General features: G+C 43.7%; 1 protein-coding gene across 1 annotated transcript in view; it reads left to right on the forward strand.

Moving 5' to 3' along the window:
• LOC145405387 (homeobox protein Hox-A1-like) overlaps positions 1–10,058 on the forward strand; it is a 67,258-nt gene extending 57,200 nt beyond the window's left edge. Inside the window, exon 2 of the mRNA XM_080276794.1 lies at positions 9,559–10,058. Coding sequence (XP_080132920.1) covers positions 9,559–10,058 — 500 coding nt within the window. The remainder of the gene's footprint in view (positions 1–9,558) is intronic.
• Positions 10,059–15,411: the final 5,353 nt, after the last annotated feature.

Below are 15,411 nucleotides of genomic sequence, written 5' to 3' on the forward strand. Positions count from 1 at the left end.
TACTACCACCCACCAACGTTCGTTCATCCATTTATCCTTATTCTTACCAACCAAACTACTTATATCCATGTAGCTCCCTTTATTGCGGAGCGCGACGTCTTAGGCAAGAGGAGAATATAAATATAAACAGGATGAAGAAACAAAGCCACGAGGGCAATTGGAGTGAAAACAAAGAGCCACCCTTGAGTTCGAGTCCTTGTGTTGGCAGTGTGTGTGCCTGGCGACTCTCACTCTTCACTCTCCCCTCTTCTTTATCCCTCCCCACTCTCTCCTTCCCTCTCTGTCCCCTCCTTTCTCTCCCCTTCCTTCTCCCCATCCTTTCACATTCTCCCCCCTCCCTGTTTGTTTGTGTGTCTTTTTCTTTTTTTCTTTTCCTTCTTTCCTTGTACTTTGTTACCTTTCTACCCTTATGCTCATTCCTCCTCACATGATTATTTTTCCTTCATCCTTCCTTTTTTGGTACATACTATTCCTTCTCCTTTATTGCACTCCCGTCTCTCCTTTCATCTCCCTTCATCTTGTCTTCTTTCTCCATTCCATCATTTTCCATACTTATCAGTATTTTTCTTCTATGATGTGTTTCCTCCTCCTCCTCCTCCTCCTCCTCCTCTTCCTTTTTGCTTGTCGCCACCTTCTTCAACCAACTTTCGTCTTGTACTTTTCTGGCACCCCCACTTCCACGCTTCCCTCCCCCCCGTTTCTTAGCTCTCCCCCTCCGATTCCTTCACCTCCACACTCCTCCCCCTTTCGTTCCTCCTTCCTTGTACCTTCTGCATATCTTTCTTTCTCCCTTCTCTTCCCCCTCTCATTCTCTGTCTTCCCCTCCTCCTCCTCCTCCTCTCACTCTCCCTCTCCCCCATGCTCTCTTTTTCTCCTTCCCTCCGTCTCCGCTCCGCTCCTCGTTTCATTCTCCCTCTCCCTCCTCCTTTCATTCTTCCTTTCCCTGTGCCTTTCTTTCTCCTATCTCCTCCATTCCCCTTCACTTCCCCTCTCCCTGTCCTCTCTCCCTCTCCCTGTCCTCTCTCCCTCTCCCTGTCCTCTCTCCCTCTCCCTGTCCTCTCTCCCTCTCCTCCCCCCTCTTTCCCCTCACTCCACGAGGCTGTTCTGGCTAGGGTCCAACCCCCACGTCGACGTTTCAACTCCCCCCTCTCCCCCATCCAACTCTACCTTCGCATCCCTTTTCCCTTGATCTTTCTCTCTCTCTTTGCCCTTTCTTTTCATGCTTTCGCTTCTCTTCGTTTTTACATTCTTTTCGTTTTGCTTATACTTAGCTCACATTTTTGTCATTTATATATTCCTGTTTCCCTATTTCCTCTGCCTCAGTGATGTTCCTCTTTACTTACCAGGCACGTATTTTTTATTCTCCCTCTCTCTCTCTCTCTCTCTCTCTCTCTCTCTCTCTCTCTCTCTCTTTTCCCGCCCTTTAGTATCACCTCAGAGTCAACATGGCGGACACAGGACCTCATTTGCCTCCCGTGTGGAAATTCGATTCAGTCCGGGTTTCCGCCGCGACCAAACTGACAGATAATTCTCTTTGTGGAGTCTCGGATTCTGTCCTCGTCCTCACCCTTAAAAACACACCCAGCATTTTTATTTCCCTTACCAGTTTTATTTATTTATTTCATTATCTTTTTTACAGCTTGTTCCTTTGCTTTTTTTTTTTTTTTTTATTGCAGTCTCGAAAGTATTTATTTCAGCTTAGAAGATTTTTTTTAAAGACCGTAAATACTTTAATCAAATGACGTGCTTTCCATATTATTCTTACTAATTTCAGACGATGTTATATAGCTAAGGGGAGACTTTTCGAGCTGGGTGAATTGGAGATATCTTGCCACAATCAAAAGGGGTTAGCAAAAAAAAAAAAAAAAAAAAAAAAAAGGCGAGGTAGGAGCTACGCCGGTGGGTCAAAGTGACTGGAAGTTAAATGGAATCGTCTGGAAGTAGGAAGAATAGAATAAAAATGAGCAGTTCGTCAGGGGGCTGAGAGGGTTAGCGAAAAGAAACAGCACTGTAGCAGAGGTAGTCAGGTAGGTCATGCTTCACGCTGAACTGAGGGGAGGGTAAATAAATCGAGACAAGAAGAATGAAATACGCAATACTGATGGGATTTAAGGGGTTAACGAAAAGAACCTGGAATGGGGTAGAGGTAGTGATGTAGGAGCCTCGTCGGTGGGTCATGCTATACACCAAATTGAAGGGTTCCTCAGACGGCCAACAGCTCAATACATGGGTGGCGGCTTGGGTGGAGACTCTGGCCGGGGGGTAATCTTGGCGCAGATGAGAGCTTTTGGCCAATCTTAGGAACTGCACACTGATTATTCTCTGCCATGATTCTAGTTTGGTCCGGCAGTCTTGTGGTGGGAAGGGAGAGAAGTAGACTGAAAGTAGAATCATAAATAAGGCTGACTTGCCGAGCTGGATTGTGGGCGAGGCGTGGTTGAGGCGTTGCTCGATACAGGGGGTATGCCAGTTGCGTCAGACATGCAATTGCACACCTCAGGCTGCAGTGGTGGAGGTAGGGGGAGAGAGAGAGAGAGAGAGAGAGTGTGTGTGTGTGTGTGTGTGTGTGTGTGTGTGTGTGTGTGTGTGTGTGTTTGAAATTACTCTGTGAGAGAGAGAGAGAGAGAGAGAGAGAGAGAGAGAGAGAGAGAGAGAGAGAGAGAGAGAGAGAGAGAGAGAGAGAGAGAGAGATGTTACCAGAAATGGAGGAAGGTAATCGCGGTGTGTCTGTTTCTTTGTGGTATTTCTCTTTTGTGTTTCCTCTATCATGAAGTCTGTCTCTTTCCTCTCTCTCTCTCATATCTTCCTCTCACTCTCCTTCCTTATTCTCACTCTTCTTCCTCTCCCTTTACATCTTTTATTTTTCTCTCTCCTCTCGTCCTTGAAGCTTTTCTTCATCTCGTGTTTGTTTATCATTCTTCTTCCTTCACAGCCATTTCTTCCTTTATTTTTTCAGTCATCCTCTTCTTCAAATTCTTCTCCCTCTTGCATGTTTGTCTTATTTTTTCTTTATAATATTTCTTCCCTCTCAACCTCCTTCTCCTTTTTTTTTTATTTCATTTCTGTTTTCCTCTTTCCTTCTTCCCTTAGCTTCCTTTTTCTGTACCATTTTGTCATATTTTCCATTCATAATATTTCTTTTTTTGACCTCAGTATCTTCATTTTCCCAATTTTGCTCTTCCTTCCTCTTAACCCACAGTATATCTCTCTCTCGTTTCTGTTCCTGTCTTTCCTTTCTTGTTTTCTTCCTCTTTTTCTTCTTTTTTATCTCCCTCTTTTTCTCTCTCCATTCCTCTCTTTCTCTCTAACCCTCGCCTCCCCGTCCATTCTGACAGCCTTGTTCCATAATCAAAAATTTTCGTTAGCTGAAATTCTGTATAAAATGGTTTACCTTTTCTTTTTTAATCACATATGCAAATATCATCATGTCACAAGCTAAGTAAAGTGAATATTAAAGACAAAATAATACTAAAATAAAGCTATCATGTCTTCTCAAACAGCACCATACATTTCACGGCCAAACTAGAGTACATATTACAGAAAAAAATAACAAAACTATTTCAGATAATAGTGGTATACTACTACGGAAACAGTATCATGAAAACTGCTTAAGATCCTTGGTAAATACGACGCCTGATTCCGAGGGGTGAGTCGAGGGTTCTCAAGGTGACAGAGAGAGCCAGCCTAAGTTCTTGGTCTCGGTCTCCCCTTCTCTCCCCTCTTTCTCCTCCCCCTCCCCCACCCCCACCTTGTCCCCTCGCTTTGTCTACTCTTCCCCTCGTCCTTTCTCTTTTTGTGTCTCTTCCTCTTCTCCACTTGCCTTGTCCGCCCTCCCCTTGTCGTCCTCGCCTCTTCGTCTTCTCTCCCCTCTCCCATCTCTTCCTTCCCGTGTCTCCTTTCCCCTTCTCTATCTACCCTTCTCTTATTCTTTCCCATCTTCTTCGTTACCTCATTCTTTGTTCCCCTCTTTTTGTTTATCCATCTCTTTATAATCTTCTTTCCCTCTTCCACCTTCTCGTTATCCTCTCTTTCTCCCTTTTTCTCTCTCATTTTTTGTCCTCTCCTCTCCCTCATCCTCTCTAATTGTCGTCTCCTTCTCCTTCTTCCCCTCTCTCTCGTCCTTACCCTCTCCTCCCCTTTCCCACTGTCTTGCCCTTCTTCCTTTACCACTCTCTCTTCGTCTTTCCCTTTCTTTCATCCACTCACTTGTTGCTTTTGCTTTCTCTTATTCTCACACAACACTACCTCTTCCCTCACAACAGTGTCTCCCTAACACACCCTACCTCTTCCTTTCACCTCTCCTGCGCATCACATCAGACTACATGTACAAAACCTACCTACCTACCACACTTTCAGCGAATAATACTTTCATATTCACGACAACTTTTCCACACATCACACCCCTCAACAGACACCACACTTCATCTATACACACCTCATCTTTCTCCACTTTCCCCATTCAACACACCATTTATATTCAGACAGCACAACATCTTCCCACACGCTATACCCCTTTTCACTCACCACAGTATCTCCCCCACACACCACATCCGACTCTCCACCTCGTCCCCATACCACAACTCACCATCTCTTCACTCACGGCATCTTTCCCACACACCACACGTCCTACACACACCAGACCTCCCTAAATACATCATACCACACTTCCATATACCTCTCTCCTCTTTACTTCTAACACCAAACCTCCCCTCCACCTCCAACACCCAGCACTCCACCTCACCTCCATCTCCCCCACCCAACACTCCACCTCCAGCACTCCGCCTCGCCTCCAGTCACTGAACATACAAGGAGACCTGCCCCTTCTTTTGTCTTTTTGTCCTCTCTGTTTTCCCTTCTTTGTCGAATCTCCAGGCTGTGTGATTACCGTGTTTGGACGACGTTGCTACCTAGGGCGCTTGTGTGTGTCTTCGCTCCCTCGGTCTTTCTGTAGCTTTCTCTGGCTGTCTGTCGTCCCTTCTCTTTCGTTTTCCCATTTTTCTTTTTTGTATTTCCCATTATTTATCTGCATTATCTCATATTCCACTACACTATTTCTCTGTATCTCCTGCCTTCTCTGTTTCTCTCTATTTTTGTCTCTTATTTTTCATTTTCCAACTTTCATACTGAACTTCATCATTTTCCAACTTTCATGCTGAACTTCATCTACCTATGCACTGTAGCGCCCTTGCTTCCTCCGTATTCCTTGGCAGTCTGTTGATCCTTCTTTCCTTTTTTTTTTTCTAAATCTCTCTTACACTACATACTTTTTCCCTCCGCTCTCATCTTCTACACCCGTTCTTTCCCTGATTGCCTCTGTTCCTTCCTCTCTCACTTTGATTGAGTTTTTGGGGGGGAGGAGGAGGAGGAGGAATGGAAGGAGAAGAGATAAATGGATATTGCAAGTAAATATGTGGGCAGTCGAAGTCTGATACCTGACGAAGTGGAAGAGTATACGGAGGGTAGAAAGGGATAGATGAAATGTGTATAGAGACGCACATGATTTTCGTCCACACTGTTTTTATTCGACGGTAGACGGAAAATATCCAATCCCTTCGTCATTATGAAGCACAGTTTCGTTTGGATGGTTTGCGTGTGGTATGGAGACGAGAATATCGAGGACGTTTAACCACACAAACTTACCCACCTGATGACAAGCTTATCACTATATACTATATTTACTACAGCCTACATTTTAGCCCCTTGCATTTTGATAATTCTACAAACCCAGTGATCAAGTAATTATTCACGCTGTAAAAATGGTCAACCTATCAGAAACAAATGCGAGTCAAGAGGATGGGAGAGGCCAGGAAGAGGAGGGGAGGAGGGTCGCACTGCCCCCTACCCTCCTGCTAGAAATGCAAGCTGGCAAGGAGACTTTATGGGCTCTATTGCTTCGGATCTGATCATACCACAGAGGTCCTGATAGTATGCCACACCTTTCGATTCGTTCCCTTCGTTCTCTCCTCATTGCTCCAGTTTTCTTATTCCTCATTCTTTCATCATTCCTCTCGTTCTGCCTTCATTGCTCCTATATTCTATCATTCATTCCTCATTCCCCATTCGTCTCCAAATTCAAAGCATTCTCTCGTAATTCTTCCCATTCTCCTCTCATTCCTCCCTTTCCCTCTTTTTTTTTTCCCTTCCTTTCTCACCTCCCTACCACATCCTATTTCTTCCTGTGCCATCGTGACTCTTCCTTCATCCCGTCTAGTCTATCAGTGTTTCACATTCTCCTCTTTCTGTCCTCATTCCATCATCTTCTCCCCTCATCACATTCTCTTCTCCTTTCATTCCCCCTCCTCTTCCCTTATTCCCTCCTCCCCCTCTCCCCTTATTCCCTCCTCCCCCTCTCCCCTCATTCCCCATTCTTCCTCCTCTCCCCTCATTCCCTCCTCCTATTTTTCTCCCTTCATTCCCTCCTCTCTCCTCATTCTTTCCATTCCCTTTTCTCGTAACGCAGCTCAGCCAAATGATCTTCTTCCATTCTCTCCTCTCCTTTCTTTCTTCTCTCCCTCCTTCCGTTTTCTCATTCCTCCCCTTCCCTTTTCTCTCTTTCTCTCGTCTGTTTCTCCCACTTTTCATTCTCATCCTTCTGCCCATGTGTGGCATTCTTCTAATTCCCATTCTTTCTCATTTTTCCTGTTTCTGTCCTCTTTCCTCATCCTCTCCTCTATTATTCCTCACCCTTCCTCCTCTCCCCTCGCTCCCTCACCCCTCCTCCTCTCCCCTCGCCTCCCTCGCTCCCTCTCCTCACTTTCCTCATTCCTCCCGTCCCCTCTCCTCCTCCCGCTCGTCTTAAAGCCCAGCCAAACACTGGGATGAGCTCAACAAACGAGAGGCACAAAAGAGACAAACAAATCTCGGTTACACAGCCTGGCCGAGGAGTGAGAAAGAGTCTCGAGATTAAACATTGCTGGCTATTGTTAGACGAGTTTGGGGGGATTAGTGGGGGGTGGGGGAGGAAAGGTGGGGAGAAGTAGGTGGGTGAGAGAGGAGAGGGATAGAGGGGGAGAGTAATGTGTGTGCTGGAATGGAGAGAGGGGTGGAAAAGGAAGTGGATGTTTTTAATATATTCATTATATCTATATCTCTGTCTGTCTATCTGCAGATCTGTCTATCTGCAGATCTGTCTATTTGTTTATCTATCTGTGTATCTAAATATCTATCTATTTTTTTGTCTGTCTGTCTATCTATATATATATCGAGAGAGAGAGAGAGAGAGAGAGAATATGGAGAAGGGATATAATGAAGAACAGAACTGAAGACAGCTACTCTAACAAGAAAAAGAAACATTACAATGCCCTGGGATGTAACGAGTGACAGGAGAGTGAAAGTAGACATGGAAGGGAAGTGAAAGGACATCGACGACGAGTATAGGAATAGTCTAAAAGTGAGCTGATAAAACAGAAACGAGGAAATGTTTACGTTTTTAGCACAAGGAAAGCATCTATTATTTATTGAGCTTAATTTAACTTAAGATGGACCTTTCATAATGAAGGAGTAACTGAAAGCTGTATCGATCACCTGCAGTAAATGAAAAATCCAAAGCTGAATAAAAATCATTTAGTGGTAGAGAGAATGAAATAAGTAATACATCATTGGGCTGAAGGATCAAAGTGTAAGCAGTGGAAAGCAAGAAATGGTGAGGAAGACGATGACATTTTTTCTTTCCAATAATCAAACATAATGACTGATAGAAAGGGGTGAGTGTTAAGACTGGCAATTTTTCCTAGCAACAAGCATAAAGAAATAAGTAAAAAACGGAAACTAAGACGATTGCATTTTTGTTCCTCCCGCCAGAGAGAATTATTTAAAGGAAAAGTTGAGAGCTAGAATTGGCAATTTTTCCCTGATACATGTATAAAGAGATATTAACTGAAAAATGGAAACTTAAGCTATGACACTTTTTTTCCAGCAATAAATACAAAGTGTTGTTGAAAGAAAAAGTTGAGAGCTGAGACTTTGGCATTTTTTTTTTTTTCCGCAACACGTGTGCGGAATTAATGAATTAAAAAACAACACTATGGATTTTTTTTACCCTGAAGCATGTATACGAAGCTATTGAGCGACGACTGACACTTCTTTTTTCTGGATTATGTATACGGACTTGTCGAGTAAAAAACTAAATACATGTCTGAAAATTTCCTGGCGTATGAATTTGACCCTTTTGATGAAGCGTTGTAGTTTATGGCTGCAAAATAAACTGTGATGATACATATGTAAGTGTTTTTTTATTACTGTAAATTTTAGAACCATAAATTTCGTAAGTGAGTTAAAAAAAAACAATGGAACTCCCTTTTTACAAATATTGGATCAGCCTGTGAGAAAAATATGCACAACACGAGAACTGAATGGTAGATTAAATGGAACCATCTTTCTGTCCTCCAGCAAGGCCTTCACCTCATTAGCAAGTCTTTCATATCATCATCAATACATCATCATCATCATCATCATCATCATCGTCATCATCATCATCATCATCATCATCATCGTCATCATCATCCTCATCATCATCATCATCTTTTTTGTTCTCTAGCAAGGTCTTCACCAGTAACAAGTTTTCACATAACCACCATCATCACAATCATCCTACTACACCTAAGTTTATTTTAGAAGCAATAGCCAGTGCATGAGTTTATATATATATTCGTTTTGTAAGTAACTTTTGTTGCCATGGACGCACTTGAGTATTTCATTCAGGCTTAGTTCAAAATTATGGAATCGAGATGAGGAATTTCATACTGTGCAAAGACCATGATAGATAGTTTTAATCTTCCGCTAGAATTTCTCAGCTTAACAAAGTCGTTTCATGACAGCCTGAGCGAAATATCTTAATGCGTCCATAGGAGGCGAGAAGGTTGATCCTAAGGTAGTCTATTGCTGACTTTTCATAATATTAAATTCTTATAAGTTTTTATTTGCTCAGAGCATATAGCATGGACGTAAAATATTATTAATACTTTAAGTGAAAAGTTCCCCTCACGACAGTATTTGTCCACAAAGTTGTTAAACTGTCCAGTTTGAAAGTTTGCTTCAACTTCTTCGCCTGGTGAGAGCTGCCTGGTAAGGGGAAGGGGAGGAGAGGGAAACTGTGCGAGTGAGTGCGTGAGTGTGAGGCCGTGTGTCCCGCGATTTTTTTTTTTTTAGTAGTTTTACCAGTCGAGATATCTGATACTGCTGTGCTGTTAAGTGTTTTGTGACAACCAGAAGACGTGAGAGAAGCATGTTGTCATATTCGTCGATTTCATACAAGAAAACCTTGGTAACTTTATTCATATCATATTCTAATACAATTTCATTCATATAAGTAAATTCCCCATCCATTTACTCCGAGGAAGGAGATTATATTGGAATGCAGGATGAGTGATATCATTAATGTTAACCCGACTTGCATTTCTGCGAAAATGCTGGATATAAAAACATGCTTCTCTCGCACACGCTCTGGCCATGTCAGATGCCTGACAGAAAATTAGTGCCATTTATCTTGACTGACAAAGCTACTGTGACAGTTTTAAAATCGCACCTGGGACTGCCCCACTAACCCTGTATGTGTTGCAGCGCCCAAGACTGACTACGGGGGGTTCGGAGGCGGGACAGGCCGCACCAACTTCACCACGAAGCAGCTGACGGAGTTGGAGAAGGAGTTTCACTTCAACAAATACCTAACCCGCGCCAGACGTATCGAGATCGCCTCCGCATTGCAGCTGAACGAAACGCAAGTCAAGATTTGGTTTCAGAATCGCCGTATGAAGCAGAAGAAGCGCATGAAGGAAGGCCTAATCGCACCCGACCCTCCCACGGTCTCCACCCCCAGTGAGAATAGCAATGACTCCGACTCCACGGCCAACACGGGCGGCAGTGCGGGCGGCGGCTCTGGTGGCAACAGCTCCGGCAGCAGCGGCACCAGTGGCGGTGTCGTCATCACCAAATCAGAATCTCCCGGGCCTGTGGGTGGCGGTGCGGGGGGTGGGAACAGCTCACAGCCCCTGCAGGCACCCAGCTCAGTAGGCAAATCCAAGACTCAAGCGCTACCAGCCACTACCCAGAGCCCTTCGTAAGGGCAGGGCCCGGGCCTCAGAGCCCGCCAGAGCTTTAATCTGGGTGATGGCTGGACGGCCACCCAGCATGCTGCAGAGGCCGGGCGTCTAACGTTCTCAGGGTTCCTCTTATCATACCTGGTGGTGGCACAGCCGATGGCTTCTTCAGGTGTCTTCACCCAGCACCACGGCTTGGCACTCTCCCGCCAAGGGCAGTGCGGGTGTCCACCGCTGCCTTCGCCCACATCGGTCTGGTCTGTCAAACGAAGCGCAGCCTTCATTACACATCCATCACTAGGTCGCGGGGAAGTGGCTCCATTACAGATCGCATTAGTTTCTTGCGAAACATGATGGTGAAAATCAGCAGGCGCAAGTAAATGGATCCTGTATGAGTGTAACTGGGGTGAGAGATATCGGGAAGGAAAACGGAACTGAAGGATCAGGAACAGTCGATGTGGAGATGCTACCCATGGAGGGTAATCATGGTGGGTTACAGCCTTCAGTCTGAATGTCGCCACGTTGTAATATCAGGTAGGGCCACAGTTCTGAAGAAACGTAGAACAGTTGAGCTCAGATGCCTGGTGTGGGGGTGTAATTATTGCCAGAATTTGTGGCAGGATCAACCCATCCAACCCAAGACACAACCACTATCTTCGAGACAATAGGACTGTTATAGGAGGGTGACGTAGAGAAACACGTCTTGGTGATAAAGCTTTATTTCTGACCAGTGTCACCATTTCCTCTCAAGAGGCTCGTTAGCAAAATTGGTCAGTAATAATGTTTTGCCCCCAGCTCGTCTGTCTCTCCTACAGTCACACTTGTCTGTGATTGGTTCTGTGGTGTGAATTCCGTTGTTCTCAAGACCCGGTAGTAGAGAAAGAAACGAGAAAGCTGATCCACTCTGGCTCTTCCGTCACCAACTGAATCATTGGTAATCCAAGGATGTATTTAATTCATTATTTCGTGCTTTATAACTTTTTTTTTTTTTTTTTTTTTTTTGAGAGAGAGAGAGAGAGAGAGAGAGAGAGACTTTAGGAACTCGGGACGTCAAATACAGCCTCCATTTCCTCTCACTACATGACGTCTAAGTTCATTTAAATGGTCTGGTAGCGGTAAGAATAATAATAGAAAATACATCATCCGATTCAGTATTAAGCTGAGTGAAATCGTCAGTGAGTAGCAAGAATAAAGTGAAAAAGGCGTAATTTTGTGGATTAACCAACCATACTGCCCGCCAGAGCCAACCTCTTGAACCCGATTAATTTTTTTATATTCCAATCTTGTCTCAAGACGATTTTCTTGACCTTTGGAAAGACGTTTGCTCGTGAAGGGATTAGTGGGGGCTACGTCTAACTCCCTGGTTAGAAAATTCCCACCAAAGCTAAAAATCACATGGAGGAAGCAAGAATAAACGAAAATGCGTCACGGACTGCGAGTGGCTCAATGGGAATGGGTGACAGTCAAATCAGTGGGATGTTTGTTGTCCCCATCTCTGCAATACGCCTTTACTACGATGGTCTTTTTCTTTCCTTGTCATGTTCTCATGATTTTATTAAGTTTGGGACACATTTCAGGCTTGCGATATTACTCTCAAACTGCGTTAAGTCCTTCAATATAGATATTCATTACTGAGTCAAATAATGTTATCTAGAGGTATTGGAGATAAAAACAAGGGGTTAAAATACGGTCTTGAATGTGTCCTCACCGGGTATTCAAGGCTTCCCTCCTGGGATGGATAAGTTGTTGCATTCTTCTTTGTGCTACCAGGCAGGTCTAAATGATAACTTGACTAATGCGTATCCCACTAAATTGTTTCCAACACTGGGCTTCACGAATGATCAAGAGCCGTACTCTGGTATGGTTGGGAAACTCTCTAAATCCTCATCTTTACTGGTTGATATCTGCAGCGCCCGTTAACATCTTGAGTACTATGACCTGTTTGAGTGGTTTATTGAAGCTATCCGCAGACGATTTTATTCACCATAGGAAAGACCTCATGTACTCGGGATTATTGAAGGCTGCATCAAACCCCTCCCGTTCAAAAAATTACTTCCAGACAGAATGCATCGTCTGGAATTGGGAAGAATGAAGTACGAAACGCCTCCTCCAACGGTAAATCTCAATAAACTTATGTGAAATGCCTCCTCTGGCGGTAAATATTAATAAACCCTCGAATTCGATGTCTCCCCTGAGATGAGCCACATCGTCTCGAGGTAGCAAGGGTACCAAAAAAATAAATAAATAAGTAAAGCCATCTGAATCAAGTAGTCAATATAATTTCCTGCATTATGGCGTGTCTCTCGTAAGCTGAATAGCCGTAATAATACAACAGCGTATCTTTCTGTCTTTTCCACCCCTGGTAGAATTTCTTACACTTAGGAACGTCCTTCCGTGTGGAAGGAGTTAATGAAAGCTCTACAACCCACCCAGTTTTAAAAGTGTCTCCTAAGCTGAAATAAATTAGTCATGAGATAGCAAGCATTTATTAATCAGGTATGTCAGTGAATTTAAATGAACATCACACCATCCTTGCGTGGGAAAAAGAGTTGAGGATGATGACGATTGTCTGGGAATAGCAGGAATGGAATAAATAAATGGTTGACGTCGTTACAGCGAAGGGATAATATGGACCCTGTGCTTGCGGCAGTTGCTTTTGAGGTGCCCTGCTGAAGAACTGGTCTGCGTGCTGGGATCTGCCTGCGGATAATTTTAAAAAGTTGATGATAAAAGAGAAGAGTCTTTCTAATGGGTGCGACAACCTTTTTTTTCCCATAATTTATATCAGTCGTGTTTATTTTTGCTATTGTGGGCTGTGTGTATGGTTGGATGAATGTGTATGTGTGTATATTTTTGCAATTGTGGGCTGTGCATGCCTGAATGCCTGTGTATGTGTGTGTATATTTTTGCTATTTTGAGTATATGGTTGGATGATTGCGTATGTGTGCTTACACTAATGTATATATTTTGTACAGAGTATTTCTTGGTAAGATTATATATATATATTATTATGATGCAAAATTAATATTGAAAAAAGTATATTTGAACCCATCTGTGCTTTAACCAGTGTTGCCAGATTGTAGGTATGTTAAGGCTGTGCTGGGTTTGGCAACACTTGTGGCCTCTCATTCATAACCCCTCTCAGTCACCTCCACACATAACCTCTTCCACTCATTCATACTCCCTTCCCCTCTCACTCTCATTCGCGCATCACTGTCACTCCCATTCTAACCTCACTTTTTTTTTCCCACTCATTCTGACGGTACCTCTATCATTCAAATATATTCCTAGTCTCACATCACCTCTCACATTCATTCACATTCCTCTCCATCACTCCCATTCGCACCTCACCTCTCCCATTCTCACTCGCACATTACCTCTCCCACTCGCACTCACACATTACCTCTCCCACTCGCACTCACATATTCATCCATTCACACACTCAGCTTATTCAGTCTAATATTTACTCACCCTTGGACTCATTCATCCCTGATACTCATCTCTAACACTGTCATTTCATTTATTCCTCACCCATTATAATAACTCAGTTATTTCTCACCCAATAAATTTGTAATATTCACTGACCCATTTATTCCCTCACCTCATATATTCAAACACTATCAATTACTCCGCTGTTTTTAACTTATCTGTTCACCTGTTCATCGTGTTTATATTCACTATCCATTCACTGTCAGTTATTTCTCACTCACCCTGACTCACTTGTTCATCCATTCAGCTGTTCTCACTCATTTAACTCTTGGGATTCACTTACCACTCACCCAGTTTTTGTATTTATCACCCATTCACTAGCTCACTTGCCCTACTTACTCGCCCTATTCACGCTCACTAACCTCCCCCATAACTCACCCTGTTCACACTCACCTCACTTCACTCACGTCACCCCCTCCTGACAATATCCTGGGGTTCATGTAAATAAGGGGAAGGTCCTATTAAGTCTACGTTTCTTACCCATTGTTTTATATCACTGTTCTCTTCAGCCATATCAATGTAAATTATAACTCTGGAAGTTTCTGAGCTTTTCAATAAAGTAAATTTACTGATATGTTGTGTTATTACTTTATTCCTGTTTAATACAACGTGTTTCTGTTTAGCAGCTCTCAAAACTGATGGGACACTGAAGAAAGATAGACCTTTTCCCTGCTTGGTGTCTTCAGCTGGAAGAATATAAGTTCGGTTAAAAATTCCTTAACCCCACTGGGTTTCCAAACTAAATAAAACTCGATTCGAATCCTGCGGGTTACTTTCTACTAATTTATCAAGATCTCTTTGCATTTTGGAATGGTTTCAAGGTGACGTAAACGAACTTTTGACCGCAGCTAGTTCATTTATCCATATTCAGTGTGCTGTGTTGCAATGCTTGTATTTCAAAGGATAATAGAGGCGGCGCCTCTCGTACATTCTGGGTTCGCTTCCACCTTCTGGTATAAGGCTGAGAAAATTTTATGGAACCCACACTCCACATTCCACAGCCAAATGTACGAGCAGTTGATAAAGTAAAGGGGAGAGAGGTCTATGTTGAGACCCACGCAAGTACCACCACATAATACTGTTGCGTCACATATACTTCTGGGAGAAATTCATGATTCATTTGTTAGATTTCCCTCTGTCGTGCTTTGTCTTTTCTTGCTTTCAAGACCCTGACTCACCCCGTCCGTAGGTGGGAAAAAGAGGACAGTATGATGATGATGATGATGATGACTGGTAGGGTTTAGTGTAGGGTTCGTATGTGTACAATTAGCTTATGCTTTCTGTACTAGTCAAGACTGTTCATTCTACCTCCCACTCTCCCACGCCAGTCTCCTCCTTCCCTCCTACAGTACCCTCATTTCTCTCTCTCTCTCTCTCTCTCTCTCTCTCTCTCTCAGCCGAGGTATACAGTATTCTCGGAACACAGGGAAGCAGCATTATACGAACGCCATAGATCCATCTTCCTTTGACACCCTCCTCTCCCGACCCTCTCCCCGCCCTTCCAATAACCTCCTCTTTTTTCCCTTTATTTTTCGTCCTTTTCTCGCCGTCCCCGGTGGAAAATAGAGGAGTAGGAGGAGGAGAGAAAGGTCTTTGAGTAAACTTCCCTGTCTCTGTTTCAGGGAGGGAATTTCAGTGATTAGAAGCAGGTAAAGTTTGGCTCAGTTCGGGGGTCTTTTCTGGATTCTATCGTACCCATGTGAGGATTATTATCGTGCCTGAGGGTGGTGTCTAAGGGAGATTATTGGTCTAGTGTTTCTCTCCCTTTTCCTCTCCCATCCCACCTCACCATGACTTTCCCTCCTTCTCCCTTCTCCCCTACCTCTCCTACCTCCTTTTCTCTTCCATTCCCTCTTCCCTTCCCTCCCCTCTCCCCACCACGTCTCTT

Source organism: Coenobita brevimanus, chromosome 66 (genome assembly GCF_032717465.1).
Source record: "Coenobita brevimanus isolate Jiangsu-jjx chromosome 66, ASM3271746v2, whole genome shotgun sequence".
Lineage (NCBI taxonomy): Eukaryota > Metazoa > Arthropoda > Malacostraca > Decapoda > Coenobitidae > Coenobita > Coenobita brevimanus.